The sequence below is a fragment of the Lagenorhynchus albirostris genome, chromosome 3 (genome assembly GCF_949774975.1).
Source record: "Lagenorhynchus albirostris chromosome 3, mLagAlb1.1, whole genome shotgun sequence".
NCBI lineage: Eukaryota > Metazoa > Chordata > Mammalia > Artiodactyla > Delphinidae > Lagenorhynchus > Lagenorhynchus albirostris.
Window position 1 is genome coordinate 9,703,090 of NC_083097.1, and position 20,002 is coordinate 9,723,091.

General features: G+C 40.2%; 1 protein-coding gene across 1 annotated transcript in view; it reads right to left on the reverse strand.

Moving 5' to 3' along the window:
- Nucleotides 1-10,879: 10,879 nt before the first annotated feature.
- The window catches only part of LOC132517937 (uncharacterized), a 175,230-nt gene continuing 166,107 nt past the window's right edge, over nt 10,880-20,002 (reverse strand). Inside the window, exon 4 of the mRNA XM_060145960.1 lies at nt 10,880-11,385. Within this exon, the coding sequence (XP_060001943.1) occupies nt 10,880-11,385 (506 nt within the window). The remainder of the gene's footprint in view (nt 11,386-20,002) is intronic.

The following is a 20,002-nucleotide window of genomic DNA, read 5'->3' on the forward strand; positions in this document are numbered from 1 at the left end:
TCAGGCTGCAATACTAAATTTTAATGGCACATGATTTATTATGAAAGACTTTTTCAACTTATTTTTACTGATATCATTCACGTAGTAAAGATCTAATATGTTTGCCTAAATCCTATAATATGCCTATTTTAAATCTGTAACAGAAAACCGATCAGGACTTTTTCAAATTAAACAATACATGTGAATAATACATTCTTTCATTAAAAACAAAAAATGTAATGGCATATCCTTCTACTTAGCATTATCCTTTAGTTATTTATACCCAAATAAGTACAACTGGCAACCAGAGCATTCCAAAGATTGCTTTTCTGTTGTTTGCCCCTATAGTGATAATTTCTATGGTAATTACAAGGATAATCCCGGGCATAACTGTAAATTCTATGGCTAAGCATCCTCAGGAAGAAACTTCAAAAACAATAGATTAGCTTATTTTAATGATGCTACATGTTTGCGTGGTTAAGAACTATTACATCCCTCTGGGCTAAGAACCCAATGCTGGCACAGAGAGGATGGAAAGCCAGGCTCTAGGACATCAATAAAAAGAGCAAATGGAATTCAGTGTTTGCCTTTTTTATCCTAGTCTTTCAACTATTATGGCTGATATAGTTTATGGCAAGTCTCTGAATTAATGAAGAGAATACACTGGTAAACAGAAATGCATTTCATGTTCCACAAAGGGAAATTGAGTTGCTATGGAAAAATATACCCCCAAATAATGACAAAATTTTATGCTTTTTCTAAAAAAAATTTCAAAACCCAAAAACTAATTTAAACCTTTTTAAAATGCTGGGAAGTCTCAAGTTTTTCAGAAATGCAAATATTTTAGGTCATACAATTTTACTGCAGAATTCCAAATATATATATATATATATATATATATATATATATATATATATATATGACTGGAAACACTGATGTTTAGGGAGGAGCTGGGAAATTGTTGGAAAGCTGCTCTTTTCTCACAGAAAATTCACTTTTTACAACTCTCTCTGCTGAAACTTCTAAAGACTTTGCTTTGGGGTTCAGTAATGGATGCCATTATCTGACAACGTCTGCTCCATATATTTTTAAAAAAGCAAAATACAGCTAGATGCTGAGTGACGTGTAGTTATTCAAGATCCTATTAATTCTATCTGTTCTCTGTAGCCTGTTACACCAATGAGCATTTTGACCTGTATCCAATAATTTCTACAATATTGGCTGTTTTCAGGAAGAAAAAAAAGCTCAGACAGGAAACTCAAACTTCCTTTGAAATACTTCATTTGAGTGAAAGTATGAAGAATTTTGTGGTTTGCAGACTATGTGCAACATTTGTTTGAAATGCATATGTTTGAAATCCATCATAATGTAATTATATTACACTGATCAACTTTAGGTTGAAGAAAGAAATTTCTGGAGAAAAATCTTCTATCCTACTCATCAACAGCTACCAGTGATGAGTCCCTGCCTGTTTCAGGTTCTTTACATATACAACCTGAGACTCTGTCAACTACCCAGAAAAGCAAGTGGCATCACCTCCATTTCACAGGCTTGGGAAACGAAGTGACTTGCCAAAGGCCATAGAGCTAGAAGGTGACAAATGAAGCTGGCTTAGATCTCAGCAACTTCAAAACTTGTGCCCTCTCCACTACACCTGTCTCCTAAAACCCTGCTTCTTACTTATAACAGACACAACTACTGTATCGATAAATCTTCACCACCATCCTAAGTTAATGGGTACATGTCGGTGAGAGCTAATATCAGAGGCTGACTTCTAACACTAAAAACCGTGTTATCACGAGTGAAATCACCAGCCACTATAAGCTGTCCCAATGTTCCTGCAAAATATTTTAGCTCTCTTTGGAGAGACTGTGAAACTATGTCACTTGTAGATTTATTGAGACCTAATCACAATCTCTTTCCTATTGTCCTGCAATGCTTTAATCGCTGGAAAATTTGTCATTGCTTAATGTAAATCATATGGAGTTGGAACCAAAAGGACAAGACTCAGAATTATTTATGACAAATAGGGAGAGTTTTCCATCTACGCAATATTCTATCTTAGTTCTAGTATACTGAAAGAATATATAACCCAGGATTACCAGCTGTGGTGTAGCCCTCCCCACAAACAAACAAACATCTCATTAAAAAACAAATTCAAAATCGCATTTATGCAATTTAAGCATTTCATTTTTCATTAGGTAAAGATATAACATGATTCTCTTTTTATTCTTTCCATGCATACTTGTACTCTTCCTTTTGAAGATCGTTCTTTTTTGTTAAATTTATATCACTGTGTTTGAAAGTCATTTAAAATTTGATGACAAGTAACTTTTTAAAAATAAACAGGACTGGGACTTCCCTGGTGGTCCCGTGGTAAAGAATCCATCTTCCAATGCAGAGGACGCGGGTTCGATCCCTGGTCGGGGAACTAGGACCCCACATGCTGCAGGGCAACTAAGCCCACGCACCACAACTACTGAGCTCTTGTGCCTCAACTAGAGAGGCCGCGTGCTGTAAACTACAGAACCCACACTCTTGGAACCCAGGCGCCACAACTAGAGAGAGAAGCCCATGCGCCGCAACGAAAGGTCCCACGTGCCACAACTAAGATCTGACGCAGCCAAATAAATAAATAAATAAATAATAAACAGGACTGATTTATGGAGAATTGAGACTCATTCTCTTATGGAGTACTGTTATCAATAAAAATTTACCTTATCAACATTAACATTTTATAAGCTTTGACATATTTAAAATGAGCCACAGGGCGAACTATTAAATAGCAAAGTATTTAATTTGATTCTCTCCATATGGGTTGTCCTGTATTCTCTGTAACATTTCCTTGATTATATTAGGACTCTACTTATAAAAATATAATAAAAAAATAAATATAGAAAGAAAGAAAGAGAGAAAGAAAGGAAAGAAAGAAAGAGGAAGGAAGGAAGGAAGGGGTGAGGGTAGTAATTAAGAGGTACGAACTTCCAGCTGCAAAATAAATGAGTCATTGGGTATGAAATGCACAGTGTGTAGAATGTAGTCAATAACTAAGTAATATCTTTGTGATGCCATATCAAGATCATTGGTGATCATTTTGAAATGTATAGAAAAAAATGTATAGAAAAAAAATTGACCTGCCGCTGTAGGTCAATTATACTTCAAAAACAAACAACCATACACACAAACTCACAGAAAGAGATCAGATTTGTGGTTACCAGAGGCGGAGGCGGAGGAAGGAGTAACTGGATGAAGGCAGTCAGAAGGTGCTACAAACTTCCAGTTATAAGATAAACGAGTACTGGGGATGTAACGTGCAACATGATAAATATAATTAACACAGCTGTGTGGTATACATGGAAGTTGTTAAGACAGCAAACCCTAAGAGTTCTCATCACATACACAAATGTTATTTCTATTTTTTAATCTCATTTCCCTATGGGATGATGGATGGTCACTGAATTTATCGTGATAATCATTTCATGATGTATGTAATTTAAATCATTATGCTGGACACCTTAGACTTGTACTGTGCTGTATGTCAATTATATGTCAATACAACTGGTAGAAGAAAAACAAATGTGATTAGCGTGATATTTATTTTGTTTTTCCTAGGTTCTAAATCAATTTTATTTATATTCAAATCAAATATAATTTTTGTTTAGAGGAATCTTGTGATTTCTCCATGCTATGCAACCTTAAGATATAATAGAGTATCTATGATAGAAAGTGTTTTTTCTGAGAAGAGTACTTTTTTGGATTCTTTCTTACAAATAAGATAACTTTTCTGAGGATTAGGAAACTGAATACTGGCAAATAATTTAACTCCCCTTTTGCATCATGACATTGAAGATGGAAGTAATTAACGTTTTCCAGGTCTAAGCTGGACAAGGTAGGGAAGAATTTCTGGTTTTTGTTGTTTTTTTCGGTAGACTTAGGAAGAATGCATGGCACCAGGTTCTGTACACTATTCAAACACCGGTAGTAAAGAAGTCCAAGTGTAGGACTGATACATGGAATTGATGTAACTTTTAAAAGGTGCTTTTATTCTGTTGCAGAAGAGAAGGAAGAGATACTCAGTATTATTTTCCCTGCTTCCAAGGCAAAGCACGGTGTAAAGAACCCTGTTGGTTTTGCCAGGTAGGATAATAACACTGTTTTTTCTGGACCCCCTTCTAATTTTTTCCAGGTCACTTTACTGCAGGGTATACACGTTATGACCATGATCCTCCTACTGTTATAGTGCAAATAATTTATCCAAACCATGTATATTTGTATGAACAACAATGTGTGACACGGAGGCGGCTCACCCCTACTGTCTCATGGTGAGATTTCTTGATTTAGAATTCCAAGTATCCATTGGAAATTTCAAATTAAATGGCAAGAGGTGACCTTTAAAAGTCTCTTCCAGAGACCGCTTAGAAAGTTCTGTGGGACTCATTCCCTCTTCCTTCCTCCTCTTTGCCTTTCAGTTTTGGATGTGTTGGTTTAAAAATCAATCATTTTGTCATTCAAGAAGTGATCATACATTTCCAACAGGAGAGAAAGTAAGGGCATGAGAAAAGATGACTTTTTTACTCTAAATAAGGGTAACAAATGCTTATCAAGGAATGTTTGTTTGGCTCAGAATTAAAGTCATCATATATAATAGGAGTTTAGCATTTTGCTTTCCATCCAAACCAAGACTGCTTGCTCAAGCGCCTTTGAGAAACAACACAAGATGACTTAGGCTATTAGATTCTGTCAGCATAAATCTTCCCTATTGGCAATGGGAATCTATTTATTTATTTAGGAAAAAAAAGAAAAAGAAAGAAACCTTTCCTATGCCAGGAGAATTAATGCTACTAAATGAATACAATTAAAGACAATGGAACTTTTATCCACTGTTATGAATTAGTCTTTGCACAGCACAGCACCCACAAGACTACAAATTATATTTCTGTCTTTATCCACTTGGCCAAATGCGCACTTATTACCACCATTCATTTAGAATCTAATTCAATCATCTAGGCAATAGATTTTAATGGGTTCTGCTACTTCTTGATGTGCCCCAAGGGAAGAAGGATTTTGTTTGGTTTTCCTCCCTGAATCTAAGAGACTGTGTCGGTTCTACCCACTTGTAAAAACAGTCTTGCTCTGCATGTTTGCTGTGCAAAATAGGGTGTGGTGAGCATGGAAAAGAGACTCATTTTAGGGAAACCCTCCAATTTTACGTGATATTGTATTTATAGTAACAGGAAGTTATACACAGATTTATGGTCTCACATCAGTGGCTAGACACAGGTGCTGTGACCCAGCAGAGAGCTGTATCACACGGGAGTAGAGAAAATTCTGCTCATGCATTTAGTTGCATGTTTCTACATCTCAGTCCTAATACCTGGGAAGGCAGACTTCAATATGTTCTGTTAATTAAAAATTTTATCATAAATTATTTTTGCCCAAAATATTATCCAGAGTAAAGGTCTAGGAGCTATTTTGTACAGATAATCTCAAAACGTAAAATGTTTTAGAAGCAGAATTGCTATATATATCAGCTCCACCATGGAGAAGCAATATTAATTCACCACATTTTATTTGCACGACAATTGACATGTCATCACGTTAATTCATGTGACACCCTTTATAGTATTATCCACATTTTTAAGATCAAAAGAGGTGACATCATTTGTTCAAGGTCACAGAGCTAGTCGGTGGTGGCACCAGGACTTATGACTCCACAGTTGACATTCTTTCCACTTTATCTCCTTAAGAAATTGGAATACTCATCGATTCATCATTAGTAAAGAAGAGGAAATGTATCTTCAGCTCCTAAGGGTCATGCTTGATTATTCCCCAGATGTGGACTGTTTTGGTCACCTCTCAATTCATGCCAGGATATGCTTTCATAGACTCCCTTAGAGCAGATTCTTGCCATCGTTTTGGAGGACTCCAAAATGTCAAAACACGGCCCTTCAGCTCCTTGCCTGTCGCCACTGCTGAGACATCTGCTTCCCACCACTTCAGCCACCCCCTGGAATCCACTGTCATCTCCCTGACTGTAACCCCCTAGAAACTTAATCACGTTACCTGATGAGAGGCAAAACAGTACAGTGGGGCTTCCCGGGTGGCGCAGTGGTTGAGAGTCCGCCTGCCGATGCAGGGGACGTGGGTTCATGCCCCGGTCCAGGAAGATCCCACATGCCGCGGAGCGGCTAGGCCCGTGAGCCATGGTCACTGAGCCTGCGTGTCCGGAGCCTGTGCTCCGCAACGGGAGAGGCCACAACAGTGAGAGGCCCACGTACCACAAAAAAACAAAAAACAACAAAAAACTAAACAACAAAAAAAACAAAAACAAAAAAACAGCACAGTGTTACTTTCATGGGCTCTGGAATCTGACCCCTGCACTTCAACCCTATTCCAGTTCTACAGTTTACTAGCTGGGCAAGTTTTAGTGTCATGGTCCTAAAAAAGTTGATAAGATGAAAAGAGTTAATAATACATGTAAAGAGCCAAACAATCTGGCATTTAGTTAGTGCTGAATAAATAGCATCTTTTTAAGCCCTTCAACCTTTGACCCCCTCTTTCTCTCCAGTCTTCACCAATGTGTATACTGGGGGAAATCCCTGAGAATTGTGACTGTGAATCTGTGAAGGAATGGAAACCCGCTGGCTAACTTCCATGAGAGAGTGGTTCCTAGACCAACATAGATGCATGGAAGACACAGGTGCATGGAAAGAAGCACAAATGATGGGGGTTTACAGATACAGGGATGGGAGCAAAGTCCAGATAGCCTGCTGGATTCTGAGTAACATGAGAAAACTGGGAACACTGTCAGCCCAGGAAACATAGGCAGGGATGAGTCGTCCTAAAGCACATTTTCACACAAGCCTGATGGCTGGGGAATTCCAGGTGAATGTGTGAATGTGAAACTCCCTTCAAGAAAACGGTATCTGAGCAGAATGGGTCAAAAGACTGGGAAGTGAATCAGAGAGCAAGCAAATCTTCCTCTCCAGTTCACTATTTCTCTGTCTGGGAGAAGGGGAACACAGTAATAGCTGTTCCCTGACTTGACTTTGTACCTTGGAGACTCCTAAGGCACATTCACATATTGAAGTTTCTTAGAACTCCTATTGTAAACCAGTAAGCTTAACTGTGTTGCAGCCTGGTCCTCCTGTTCCTAACTTTTATTTATTCTATGTTCATCTTATCTTCACCCCAATCTAGGAGATCAGATGTGAGATTTTTACCGTGGAGAAAATAAAGGACAAGATGCAAGACCATGTTAGAAAAAGTTACAGAGTACACATTTCTAGGAAGTTCACTTTTGCAGAGATGGTTTGGATTTAGTGATTCACGTGTATAAGAGAAAAACACTGGGTTCCTTGATTCCAAAAACTAGCTCTCTATGCAAATACTAGGGGATAACCCCCTGAACTCTGCCATCTCACTTTGTTCACCTATATAGTAGAGATTATAGTGCTGGTCTGACTCAAAGGAAAAAAGAAGGTAAAAGTTAAATGAGACAATGCATGGAAAGTGCTTAGCAGAGGGCTTGACACAGATAAAGGAGATATTACAAGTTTTGCTTTTATTATTGTTATTTTACTCTTCGGTTTACAGAGTTCAAAAGCTTAAACTATTTAACAAATATCATATGATATAGCTTATATGTGGAATCTAAAAAAAATGGTACAAATGAACTTATTTACAAAACAGAAATAGAGTCACAGATGCAGAAAACAAACTTATGGTCACCAAGGGGGAAGGGAGAGGGGATAAACTGGGAGATTGGGACTGACATATACACACTACTGTATATAAAATAGATAAGAACCTGCTGTATAGCACAAGGAACTCGACTCAATACTCTGTAATGACCTATATGGGAAAAGAATCTAAAAAAGAGTGGATATATGTATATGTATAATGGGTTCACTTTACTGTACACCTGAAACTAACACAACATTGTAAATCAACTCTACTCCAATAAAAATTAATTAAAAAAAAGCTTAAACTACTTAGAGTACAACAACACTGTTGGTGATAAAAAGAACTCTGTCTTCCAAATATGAGGCCAGAGTCCTAGGTTTTCACTGAAATCTTAATTCTGGAAACAGTCTTAAATTTGCCAATTTAGAAAAACAAGTAGTGTCGTAAATATGAAAACTGCGCCTTAAGTTCTACTTGGCAGTAGGTGATGGAAAGGTTTTGCTTTGTCTTATTAACTACAATAGATTGAAAAAGAATGATATACATCTTTTTTGCACTTTTTAAAAGCCAAGAAGAAAAACAACAAATAAAGTGATAGACTTAAAGCTGCCCGACCTTCACGTATTTCATCAGCACACACTGCTAACTGAGGTATCTGATCTCAGAATGGAAAATGTTTCCAGATAATTCTTTTATTTCTCCACTAGGCAAGGAAAGCACTTCTTCTCCACAGACCATGAATCCTCAAACTTGCATAAAGATATTGAAATATACTTTCATTTAAAACTTCAAAACAAATGACAATAACGATAGAACTATTCTAATATAATTTCTAACCCATGGGGAAGGAGTCATGTGTACACGTGCCAGAGTGTGTTCGGTCAACATTGTATTTGTGCTTAATATTTTACGATTTTACATATACACTTAGGTCCATATCATGTTGCAAGTACCTTCAGATGAAATCAGATTCTACATTCTTCTCCTCACCTCTCACAAACCTTGTGGTCTGTGTACCAACAAAGGGTATGACGGTTAATAACTGAAGCAATCTGATCAAATGATGTTGCAATATTGCAAAGTTTACACTTTGAAGTTTGATGAAGCTGAACCTTTCTCAAACAATAATATTTATGCATCATTTTGACAAGATCATCCAACTGGAATGGACAGAGCTCTCATGCCCTTTTGACAAAAGATTTAATGGTCTTGCTTCCAGTACATTCTGCCCTCAAAAGTTCATTCTACAAGAGTCAGAGGGTGCCTCCAACATAGGTGAGACTCTGGTATTCCTCACTAATAGCCTGCTGAAAGCTACCCATCTCACTTGTCACAGGGCTGTCTCAGAAAACAATAATCTAAGAAGGAACAGAAAACAGATGACCTAAGGAAGAAATTCAGTGGAAAAATGCAGAGAATAAATTTATGTCTAATATTTGTCATCTGTTTCCTTAATTGCCCAACCAATTTCCTCTCTCTCTTTTTTTTAAATAAATGTATTTATTTATTTATTTTTGGCTGTGTTGGGTCTTCATTGCTGCACATGGGCTTCCTCTAGTTGAGGTGAGCGGGGGCTACGCTTCATTGTGGTGCGCGGGCTTCTCATCATGGTGGCTTCTCTTGTTGTGGAGTACGGGCTCTAGGTGCATGGGCTTCAGTAGCCGTGGCACGTGGGCTCAGTTGTGGCTTGCAGGCTCTAGAGCACAGGCTCAGTAGTTGTGGCACACGGGCTTAGTTGCTCTGCGGCATGTGGGATCTTCCCAGACCAGGGATCAAACTTGTGTTGCCTGCACTGGCAGGCGGATTCTTAACCACTGTGCCACCAGGGAAGTCCTGCCCAGCCAATTTCTGAATTTAACTTACATCAGAAGAGCTTAAAAGTTGAGACACTAGATTTCACTCATATTTTCATATTGAGAAATGTGTGCATGAGAACACGAAATGTACCTTTCCACTGTTCTCTACTATGCCATCCTCATTAATTGATTAATGTTCTACCCCCAGAAGTGGCCCTGCTGCATGTCTCTATCTGTTCCTAAATCTGGCCTCATTCCAGCCATGCTGGTCTCCTGTAAATACCTCAGGGCCTTTGCACTTGCTACTCCTAGTACTTTACCCTGGGACACAGCTTCCTCCCTTTCTTCTTTCTGTAGGGTTCTCTGCTCAAGCATCATTTCACCATAGCACCCCTCCCTTCACTCTTTTCCCCCTTGTTCTCCTTCATTGTTCTTTATGGTTCTTCAATTTTCTTTCTCCCCTCACTAGGTGTGAACTTCATGAAGGCAGAAACTTTGCTTGTTTTGTTTACTGCTGAATCTCAAGCCCTGGAAATTTGTGGAATAAAAGTGCCACGAAATAATAATTCATTGGATCAACTGTGTGAATAAATAAGTGAAGCATTTTCAAATCTTATCTGCACGTGGCCAAATATGCAAGCAGAGTGCAGAAGGCACAACGGTCCCCATGTCAGGCCAAACCCACTCCTTTTTTAAGAACCTGAGACTGGGCTTCCCTGGTGGCGCAGTGGTTGAGAATCTGCCTGCTAATGCAGGGGACACGGGTTCGAGCCCCAGTCCGGGAAGATCCCACATGCCGCGGAGCAACTAGGCCCGTGAGCCACAACTACCGAGCCTGCGCGTCTGGAGCCTGTGCTCCGCAACAAGAGAGGCCAAGATAGTGAGAGGCCTGTGCACTGCGATAAAGAGTGGCCCCTGCTTGCCACAACTAGAGAAAGCCCTCGCACAGAAACGAAGACCCAACACAGCAAAAATAAATAAATTAATTAATAAACAAACAAAAAGAACCTGAGACTAAATGTAAAGATAAACCCAAGGAGTGAGAAACAGGCCAGGTGGGAGTAGACCCACTAAGACTTAGAGTCAGAGATTGCTCACAAACCTCTCAGCTATTGGAACTAAGCATGTCTCTGCTAGTCTAGCTTCAAGAAGTCTGTGACTGGCTTTTCTCAGGGGTGGATTAAGCCCAGAGAAAAGGGGTCAAGATCAGTGTGCAGTCTGTTCCCCTGCCCTTCAATGTGGATGACCTAACTCATCTAGAGCATGTTCTGGCTCCAATGAACTAGTCTTATAAAATCCTTGAATTTCAAAGCTGGCATGGATTTTTGCGTAGTTGAGCCAACACGCCTCATAAATGAGTAAACAATAGAGTGAAAATTTTTTTCATTAGTTCATGTCTTTTATTAACCAATATACAATTACTTGTCTTCTGGTTTGTTGAAACAATAGGTCAGACAACATTTGCCACAATGTCTGTCAAAGTGGCTGGCCATAAAAACTCCAGCACCACATTCATTTGAAGGGCACTCCCAACGAAGGAGACTGATTTTGCCATTCTCATCCACCTTATAGTATTTCAGGACAGCCAGCTTAACCTTCTTTCTCTTACGCTTGTTCTTCTTGGGAGTGGTGTATGACTTCTTCTTCCTTTTCTTAGCACCACCACGAAGACTCAACACAAGATGAAGAGTGGACTCCTTCTGAATGTTGTAGTCAGACAAAGTACGTCCATCTTCCAGTTGCTTGCCTGCAAAGATCAGTCTTTGCTGGTCAGGAGGAATTCCTTCCTTGTCCTGGATCTTGGCCTTTACGTTTTCTACTGCATCCGAGGGTTCGACCTCGAGAGTGATGGTCTTCCCCGTCTGGGTCTTCACGAAAATCTGCACATTGGTGGCGGTGCCACTGCAGATGGAGGATCCAAAAGCTAGAGTGACATTTGTAAAAATTCAAATGTTTGCACTCAAGGCTTGGGGAAACTATCTTCCAAGAAATAATTTTAGATTAGAAAGAAATAAGGACTGAGTCATTGCTTCTGAGAGATGCTATGTAGCATCCACAGAAATCCCTGGTGAAGCTTGAAAATTTACAGAAGAATAGAGTGATGTTACTATCAGTGTGCTACACTCTTGTTTGATACCCAGGTATATTGAGTCCTGTGGTCTGGGTTGAACTAACAAAAGGTGACGGGGGAAAACAAGGGCAGGAGGTAACCAGGTGAGTGACCAGGCCATGGTGGTATCTTTGTCCACTTGGGCCGCTCTAACAAAAATACCCCACAGAGTGTGGCTTATAAACAACAGAGATTTATTGCTCACAGCTCTGGAGGCTGCAAGTCTGAGACCAAGGTGCCAGCATGGTCGGGTGAGGAACCTCCTCTGGTCAAAGACTTCTCACTGTGTCCTCATATGGCAGAAGGGATGGGGGAGCTCTCTGGGGTCTCTATTATAAGACACTAATCCCATTCCTGTGGGCCCCATCCTCATGACCTAAGTGGCTCCCAAAGGCCCCACCTCCTAATACCATCACATTAGGGGGTTAAGATTTCAACATATGAATTTTGGGGGGACACATTCAGACCATAGTGGTTGATTTCAAGGCGTCCACAGAGGGTCACTGAAATTTGACCTTGCTGACAAATGAACGCCCCTCTCCTCATTGTAATCCAAAGATATCTAAACACACTTCTGCAAGTTGTGGCCACTTGGACCAAACAGAGGGCATAATTCCTGGCTAAGAGCAAATAGCTGAGGACTAGAGAGATCACAGTTCTAGTTTTAAAGTCTAGGCTATTCATGCCTCGTTTTTAATGACTTGTCAGGCAGAGGACTCAGGTCACCTGCCTCTCCCACTTCAGGCACGGCCTGGATCCCTGGCATTCAGTCTGAATTTGATCTATTAAAAGCACTGATGTCTGCAAAGCTTCTCCTCGCAACCTGAGTCCTGGCCTTGGCCTCTTCTGGCTTCCCTGTTCTTCACTGCCCACTTCCTGGTGTGGCAGTGGACACTGTTCACCATTTGTGGCCACAGGCTTCAGTCTTAGGATATTATAAGTGCATTTATGGAAGAAATTCTTCAGAATGATAAGCTGGATACTGAAATAGGCTACAATGAGAAAAAATGTCATCATGAAAACTGAAGCAAAGGAATTCAAATAAAAAGTGAAGTTAGAAATATAAATGGGAAATAAATTCCACTACTGGGGTCGTGGAAAGTAACTGACTTTTATATTATAGAGTGTTTTGTTTAAATAGTTACAGATTCAACAAAGAAATGAGCCGCTACCATTCCAGTCTATGTGTTTCTTAACTTTGGTTTACAGCAAATAAACCACCACAGTGTAAAGAAGCAAGCAAAAGGACAACCAAGTTAACTACCCAGAAACTGCCTCTGTCCCATGTGGACTCTGCATGGGTGCCCTCCCTTCTCTGTATTTGCATACTGCTCACTCCTCAGTCTTGATAAAGTGTGGACTATCCATCAATCTCAGTCTTACATTTAAAACTCATTAAAAATCTATTTGCCATTCCTCTAAAAGATTAATCACACAAGTCCAACATGATAGCTTTGCCAATTAAAATGCTCCCGCTTTACCATTTCATTTCAAGTGTATTGTAATTATATTATATTGTTTCTGGTCGAGTTAGAAAATTTATTCAAATAATAATTCTATTTTTGGTATATGGTACACTCTTAGCACTATTTCTCATGTTAATTATGCACAAAACTTGAAAATGTACTTATGTGTCTAAAGAAGTAAGATTGTCTTTGTCTGCCTGTCTATCTATCTATCTATCTATCTATCTACCCATCCATCCATCCATCCATCCCTTAAACTGTGCGGTTATGTAAATATCCATAAATCCATAAGAAGGGCTAATTACTTACCCTTTGGGTGTCTTGGCTTTTTATGCAACCACTTTTCTATCTCTCACTTGTGTGTCTGTGTTTTTTTTTGGGGGGGGGGCTCGCCGTGCGGCATGTGGGATCTTAGTTCCCGGAACAGGGATCGAACCTACGCACCCTGCAGTGGAAGCGCGGAGCCTTAACCACTGGACCACTAGGGAAGTCCCTCACTTGTGTTTTTAATAAGAAATTTATACCAGAGATCACATTCATTTGCCTGCTCAGGCTTATAAACAGATGCATAACGGGAATATGGTTCCCAGTTATGAGTTTTGAGAAATCACTTGTGCTTAGTCGATCCTATGAGTTAGAGAGAGAAGCAGTTCCTGGCATCATTCCTTATGTCCCAACTCTTGACTTATCCTTCTCCAGGATTAAGTCAGAGCACAAAACCCTTGTTCTAGCTGTCCTAGATACTCGAGAAAGCATATATGGATGTGTTTACAATATTAAAAAAACTAATCTTAAGGATCCTTTTTTTCCCTTTGTCATGCAAAACAGCAAACACTGACTCAATTTCTTTTCTTTTTGATTTTTTTTTTTTTTTTTTTTTTTTTTTTTGCGGTATGCGGGCCTCTCACTGTTGTGGCCTCTCCCGTTGCGGAGCACAGGCTCCGGATGCGCAGGCTCAGCGGCCATGGCTCACGGGCCCAGCCGCTCCGCGGCATGTGGGATCTTCCCGGACCGGGGCACGAACCAGCAACCCCTGCATCAACAGGCGGACTCTCAACCACTGTGCCACCAGGGAAGCCCTTCTTTTTGATTTTTAATGAATTGGAAAGCACTGAGTGAAGGAGACAGATGTTCATGAACTCCAGGTCAAGCTAAGCTTTGGCAGCCAGAAAAGTGTTCCTAATAAATATGATTTTATTTGTAAATGAGAGAGACAGATTTCTGGTTTTCTTTTCCACTCTCAACTGATTAGTGTGGCTAGCTCTACAGAGATTGCCAAAATTAATTAGAACCAATTTTAATTATTTCGAGTTAATTTTTGTTAACTAGAGGTGATCCAGAACTAAGATTCACTTTTAAGATTATATCTAGGTAAATGATTCTAAAACTAAATTGTAAATATGTTGGATTTTTCATTCATTCATCAGATATTTACTGATACCCTACAATGTGCCTATGCCTCTTTAAGGCATTGGGAAATTTGGTAGTTAACCAAACGACAAAAATTCCTTCATTTGTAGTTGAGAGAGAAAGATAACAAAGTAAATAAGTAAATACATATAGAGTATGTTAGAAGGCGATATAAAGGAAACAGGGATACGCAGTGTCAAGGGTTCAGCTCTAAATAAAGTATTGTGGGGTCCTCACTGAGTGGATGTTGAGAGGGAGCAGGCAGGTGATGAGATGTCAGGAGAGCCCCAGGTGAGGGAGGAGCATCTTCAATGTCTCTGAGGGGAGAGAGCACCCCAACAACAGTGTGCCTACAGCCGAGAAAGGGGCTGAGCATCAAAAGACGAGCTCAGTGGAGGAACAGGGCTCCGGCAAGGAGAATGGCCCGTCACTGTAGGAACTTTGATGTTTACTCTGAGTACCTGAAAGGCCATAGGAAGTATTTGAACTAGGAAATGAACTGACCTAATTTATGCTTTTAAAGATCATGCTGACTCTGGTGTTGAGAACAGACTGTTGGGGAACTGAAGCTGGGAGGCTGGTAATGGGGTAAAGGTAACAATTTAGGTTCAGTGGGCCAGTGGACCAGGCAGGTAAGGAGGTGGTGAGAGGTGGTTGATCCTGGCTGGATCATGAAAGTAAGGTGGCAGGATTGGTTATTGGTTAGAATATAGGATTTAAGAGATAAAAAGAGCCAAGATTGACTCATATGCTTTATTAACTAAAATTATAGGAATAGTCAATCATGGGTTTGATGTAGGTGTTCATTCATTGTGACCATATTTACTATGAATTCCTAAAAACATGAAAGAAGGAAATCTTTCTAAGCTACCTTGAGTACAGGTAGGGATTCCAATATGATTTCTCCCTTTATGCTTTGATTTCCCTCATTGAAAAGATATTTCTTTCTTCTCCCCTGCCAAATATTTTCTTTAGACTTCATAAACATCTTAACGTTTTTTTGTCTTTCAGAGCACACATTTTTTCTTAAATAATTATGTTGAAAATTACTAAATATATCTTATATTTTCACATAGTTACTGTTCATATTGTTATTAATCTGCATACCTTTTCCCATTAAACTGTAAAATATTTTTTTAGAAAACTCTTTCACTACGTGTACTCAAAGTTTTTCTTGAAATAGCAGAAGACACCCCAAACTAGACTGTTCTATTTTTTGCATTCTCTTCCAGTCCGTGTTGTTACTTTCACAAAGTGAATACAATTCATGGGTTGCTCTCAATTACTGTAGATGGATATGCATGTTTCAGCAAATGGTAAAAAATTTGAAACATAATAAGTGTAGCAGCTGTGCACCTGGGCATTCTCACATGATCTCTGTCCCAATTTTGAAATGCAAGGATTAAGCAAACAAAAGTGAGACAGCATTCCTGTCACCTTTATTTTGACGAACTGACTCAAATGAAGATGACTTTTGACTGTATGATTCCCGATCTGTAATTATTTCAGGAGCAACTCCTGAAAAATTCAGACCTATCACAAAACATCTGTTTCTCCCTCCACAATCGTTCAGACCCTGAAAATATTAAAACCGATTAAGGCGATTAAATACATTTAGCAGGGTGGCCCAGTTTAGCCTCTCAGAAAATACTGGAGAGAAGATAACCAAATCCGTCTGGAGTTTATTGATGTTCCTTGGAATTTCATTATAAGAATGTGGGTACTGCTACAGCACATGGGGACTAACTCACACAGAATGTGGTCAAAGACAGTAGTCAACTTCAGTCCACAGGTACAGATGGCCGTTTTTGAGTAACCTTCCCTAACGGCAGACTTTATGGAAACAGTTTGGGAGTACAACTAAAAATAAACTTCATGGGACTTTTATTTCCTAATTTAAAAAGATAAAACAATTTTTAATAAGAGACTGCTCTGTCCTACAGCCATTCACCTGGAAGGTAGCTCATTTGGAAGAGCTACTGATTATCATTGAGTTCTAGACCTTTTATCGGTGTATCCCATATCCTGACACTCACCCATCAGTTTATTCATGAGTTCGTTTGGATCCACCGTCTTTGAAAAAAATTGAAGAAATTATGGCAAAATGGACTAGCCAATGTCTTCCAAACTCTACCATCAAATCAACACTAGACTATGACGCATCACATTTAGAGGAAAGTTTACAGACTCAAGTGTAAAAATTACTATGAACAATAAGAAAATTTTATCTCCTTTCTCTTCCTTTTCCAAAGTGTTCAAAATTACCAGCTACCATCTTGCATTCTAATTTGAAGTATTTAAAAAAAAAATCATGCCTCTAATAACGACAGTCAAAAAATTACTTGCTAAAGAGCATACTTATTCCCAGACTCCTGAGATACTGACAAGATGACAGCATTTCCAAGGCCCCTGTTCATCATTGTTCTGTAAGACTGTCAGTATGAAAGTGACTGATGCCTTCTCATCCACTTGCTTCCCCCCGCCCCATCAACCAACCAATTCTTTGTGACAGGCTCATTTTCAGGGCAAACAATGTTCTATGTGTTGGTCAGGTTTCCACACATGCATGTACAGAAGCAGAAATGTTACACAGGTAGAATTAACAAGGAAAGAAAACGGTGTTATGGCCATCTTTCCAGGGTCCAGGGATCCCAAGTGTGGTCAAGAAGAAGGGGCTGGACACAGCAAAGACATAGAGCCCATAATAGGACCCAGATGCCCAGGCCCAAGGGTGGTATTACTCACAAGGGTACTCACTGGAGCCATCCAAAGAGCACAGGCATAAGCTAATCCACAAGACTGGTACCCACGTCATTGCCTGCAGTTGGTCTGAACCGTGGCCCACACATGCAGGAGGTGTCACTGGAACCAGCACAGGCTGTGGGTTCCATCAGAGGATGAGGAGAGCCAGGCTCTCCAGGCTCACCTGCCCCCACCCCAGACACGACAGGCCACCTAGACCATGTGATTGCTTCCCTCTTTTCTCCCCACCTTCCTCTCCCTGAGTGCTTTCTACTTGTCCTGGCTTTATTTCAAATGGACCAACCCTGAGAAGCCCCTCTCTCCTCTTCCCTCACTGGGACCAGTCTTACTACATGTCCAAGGCTGAGGAGAGTCCGGACAGTTGAGGTCTCTGGGGTGAGTGGCTATTGTGTCAGTCCCTGTTCTCTAAGTTGGGCTGGTGCCCGACGCTACCCAGAACATTCCTGAAGGTAAATAACTGTGATAGGGTCTGGCCTTTGAAATATAATTTGGTTGGTTTTCTCTGTGTGTGTAGGTATGTAAAAAAATAACTAAGTAAACAAATAAATACATTTTGATTCGATTTTTAAAAAAGGTGATTGGGTTCCTAGGAGTATCTTTGTACTTATAGAAATTTTAAAGTTATTTAAGCAGCAGGTATTGGGGATTTAGTTCCAGTGAATTATGACCAATTGGTTGTCTTGTACGACTAACATTCCCTTTTTTTGGATATGCAGAATTATTTAAAACGTTGAGTAAGTCTTTAAGCATCTAACACATATACAATATTTTTAGGGGGAATAAAGATGAATAAGAAAAACTTCCTATTTTTAAATTTAGTTAATAAAAAGAATAGGATTAAAAGTACATGTTAGCTTTTAGTGATACTGTGCTGTTCTTTTTCTTTTAACTAAAGTATTTCCTTTTTCTTCTTTTATTAATTCAAATTAGAGTTAAAAATCTCTCAGTGTAAAATGCCAAGCTGGAATAATTAATCTACACCAAGAAATGGCAGAAGCAGCAGGGAGAATGAAACTCAAGGCTCAATTAACAATAAAAGAAGACTGCACTGTTGTGATATTTCCAGGGTGCCAGGTATCCGGGATCAAGGTGGTCCCCAGCCCATGGAAGAGGGAATCACAGCAACCTAATAGGTTATATGATCCTTTGAATGAGAATTTAAGTATCAATCAGGTCTTCTGGCCACTGGAGGTGAAGGTGAAAGGGTAAAATAATTTTATCATTATGTGATCATAAAATAGAGTCATTAAGATAAATAGTAAATACACTTATGGCATTCTTGTTGTAAAAGAAAAAAGGGGGGTGGTTCCCTGGTGGCGCAGCAGTTGAGAGTCCGCCTGCCGATGCAGGGGACGCGGGTTCGTGCCCCAGTCCAGGAAGATCCCACATGCCGCAGAGCGGCTGGGCCCGTGAGCCATGGCCGCTGAACCTGCGCATCCGGAGCCTGTGCTCTGCAATGGGAGAGGCCACAACAGTGAGAGGCCCGCGTACTGCAAACAAAAAAAAAGTGGGGGGGATTATGAAGTACTTTTCAATCAAAGCAAACTCACTCAGGATAAAAATTGGGGGAGAATGAAGCCATCTCAGTGGTTCCACGGTGTAAACCACAGAAGAGATGATCTGTCAAAAGAACAGCAAGATTTCAGATCACTCTCCAGACACAGTACGCAAGGTGTTTATCCGGAAATGTCCAAGGAGCATAGGGACAATCCTTGAGTCAGTCAAACATTCCCGGGTGGCTTTACTTATAGTGACTATACTTGTTCATTTCTAGAAATTCTATTTGGGCCTTTTAAAAATTTTATAGTCTCTTATTTTATGGTTTCTTTCAGCTTGCTCTAGTCACTCAAATTCCTGGACCCCCAATCATTTAGTCTGCTGAAAGTGCTGACTCCTTCCTGGTGACTCATTTGTCTTGTCCTTGACATTTTTGAACTCTGAGCTTATCATCAGTAGGGTTTCTCTTCTTTCCTAAGGGGTTCTTGCATGATCCACTGTGTGGAAAAGCTTTGCAGAAAAGTGTTATGTTCACCTAATGCTAGGATCCTCAGGGTTTCTAGACAAGTCTTCAGTTTATTCTTTTCAGCTCAAGTTTCTTTACAACAGACAAGCTGTAAGCTCAGACCCTGCCCTCAAACACGTCTGGTTTCTCAAAGGAGAAAAATTTCCCCACTTAAGTACCAGAGAGGACAAGCTTCCCTGGTGATCCCAAATCAGTGATGAGGCATTTTGAGCTCTTTCCACAGGTGGGGCTGCCCTTTCAGTCCCAGGCAGCGTGCAGAGACCCTGTTCCAGCTCCCTTCTCATCCAGCTTAAAATCATTTCCTTCTTTCTTGGTGGATATCTAAGTCTGCTTAGCTGCTACAACAAAGTACCATATACTGGGTGGTGGCTTACAAACAACAGAAGTTTATTTCTCACAGTTCTGGAGGCTGGAAGTCTGAATCAGGGTGCCAGCAGGGCTGGAGTCTGGTGAGGGCCCTCTTCCTGGCAGACGGCCACCTTCCTGCTGTGTCCTCACATAGCAGACGGGATGAGGAAGCTCTGTGGGGCCTTTCTTATAAGGGCACTAATCCTATTCTTGAGGGCTCCACCTTCATGATGATTCAATTCCCAAAGGCCCCACCTCCAAATAGCATCACATTGGGGATTAGGTCCCAACACATGAAGTTGCAGCTTGGGTGGGACGACACAAAAATATTCAGTTTATGGTAGTGAGCCTTTAGCATCTGGTCCTCTTTCCTCTTGGATTATATCTGGATCATAAAGCCTTGGGTTTAAGCTCCATCAGC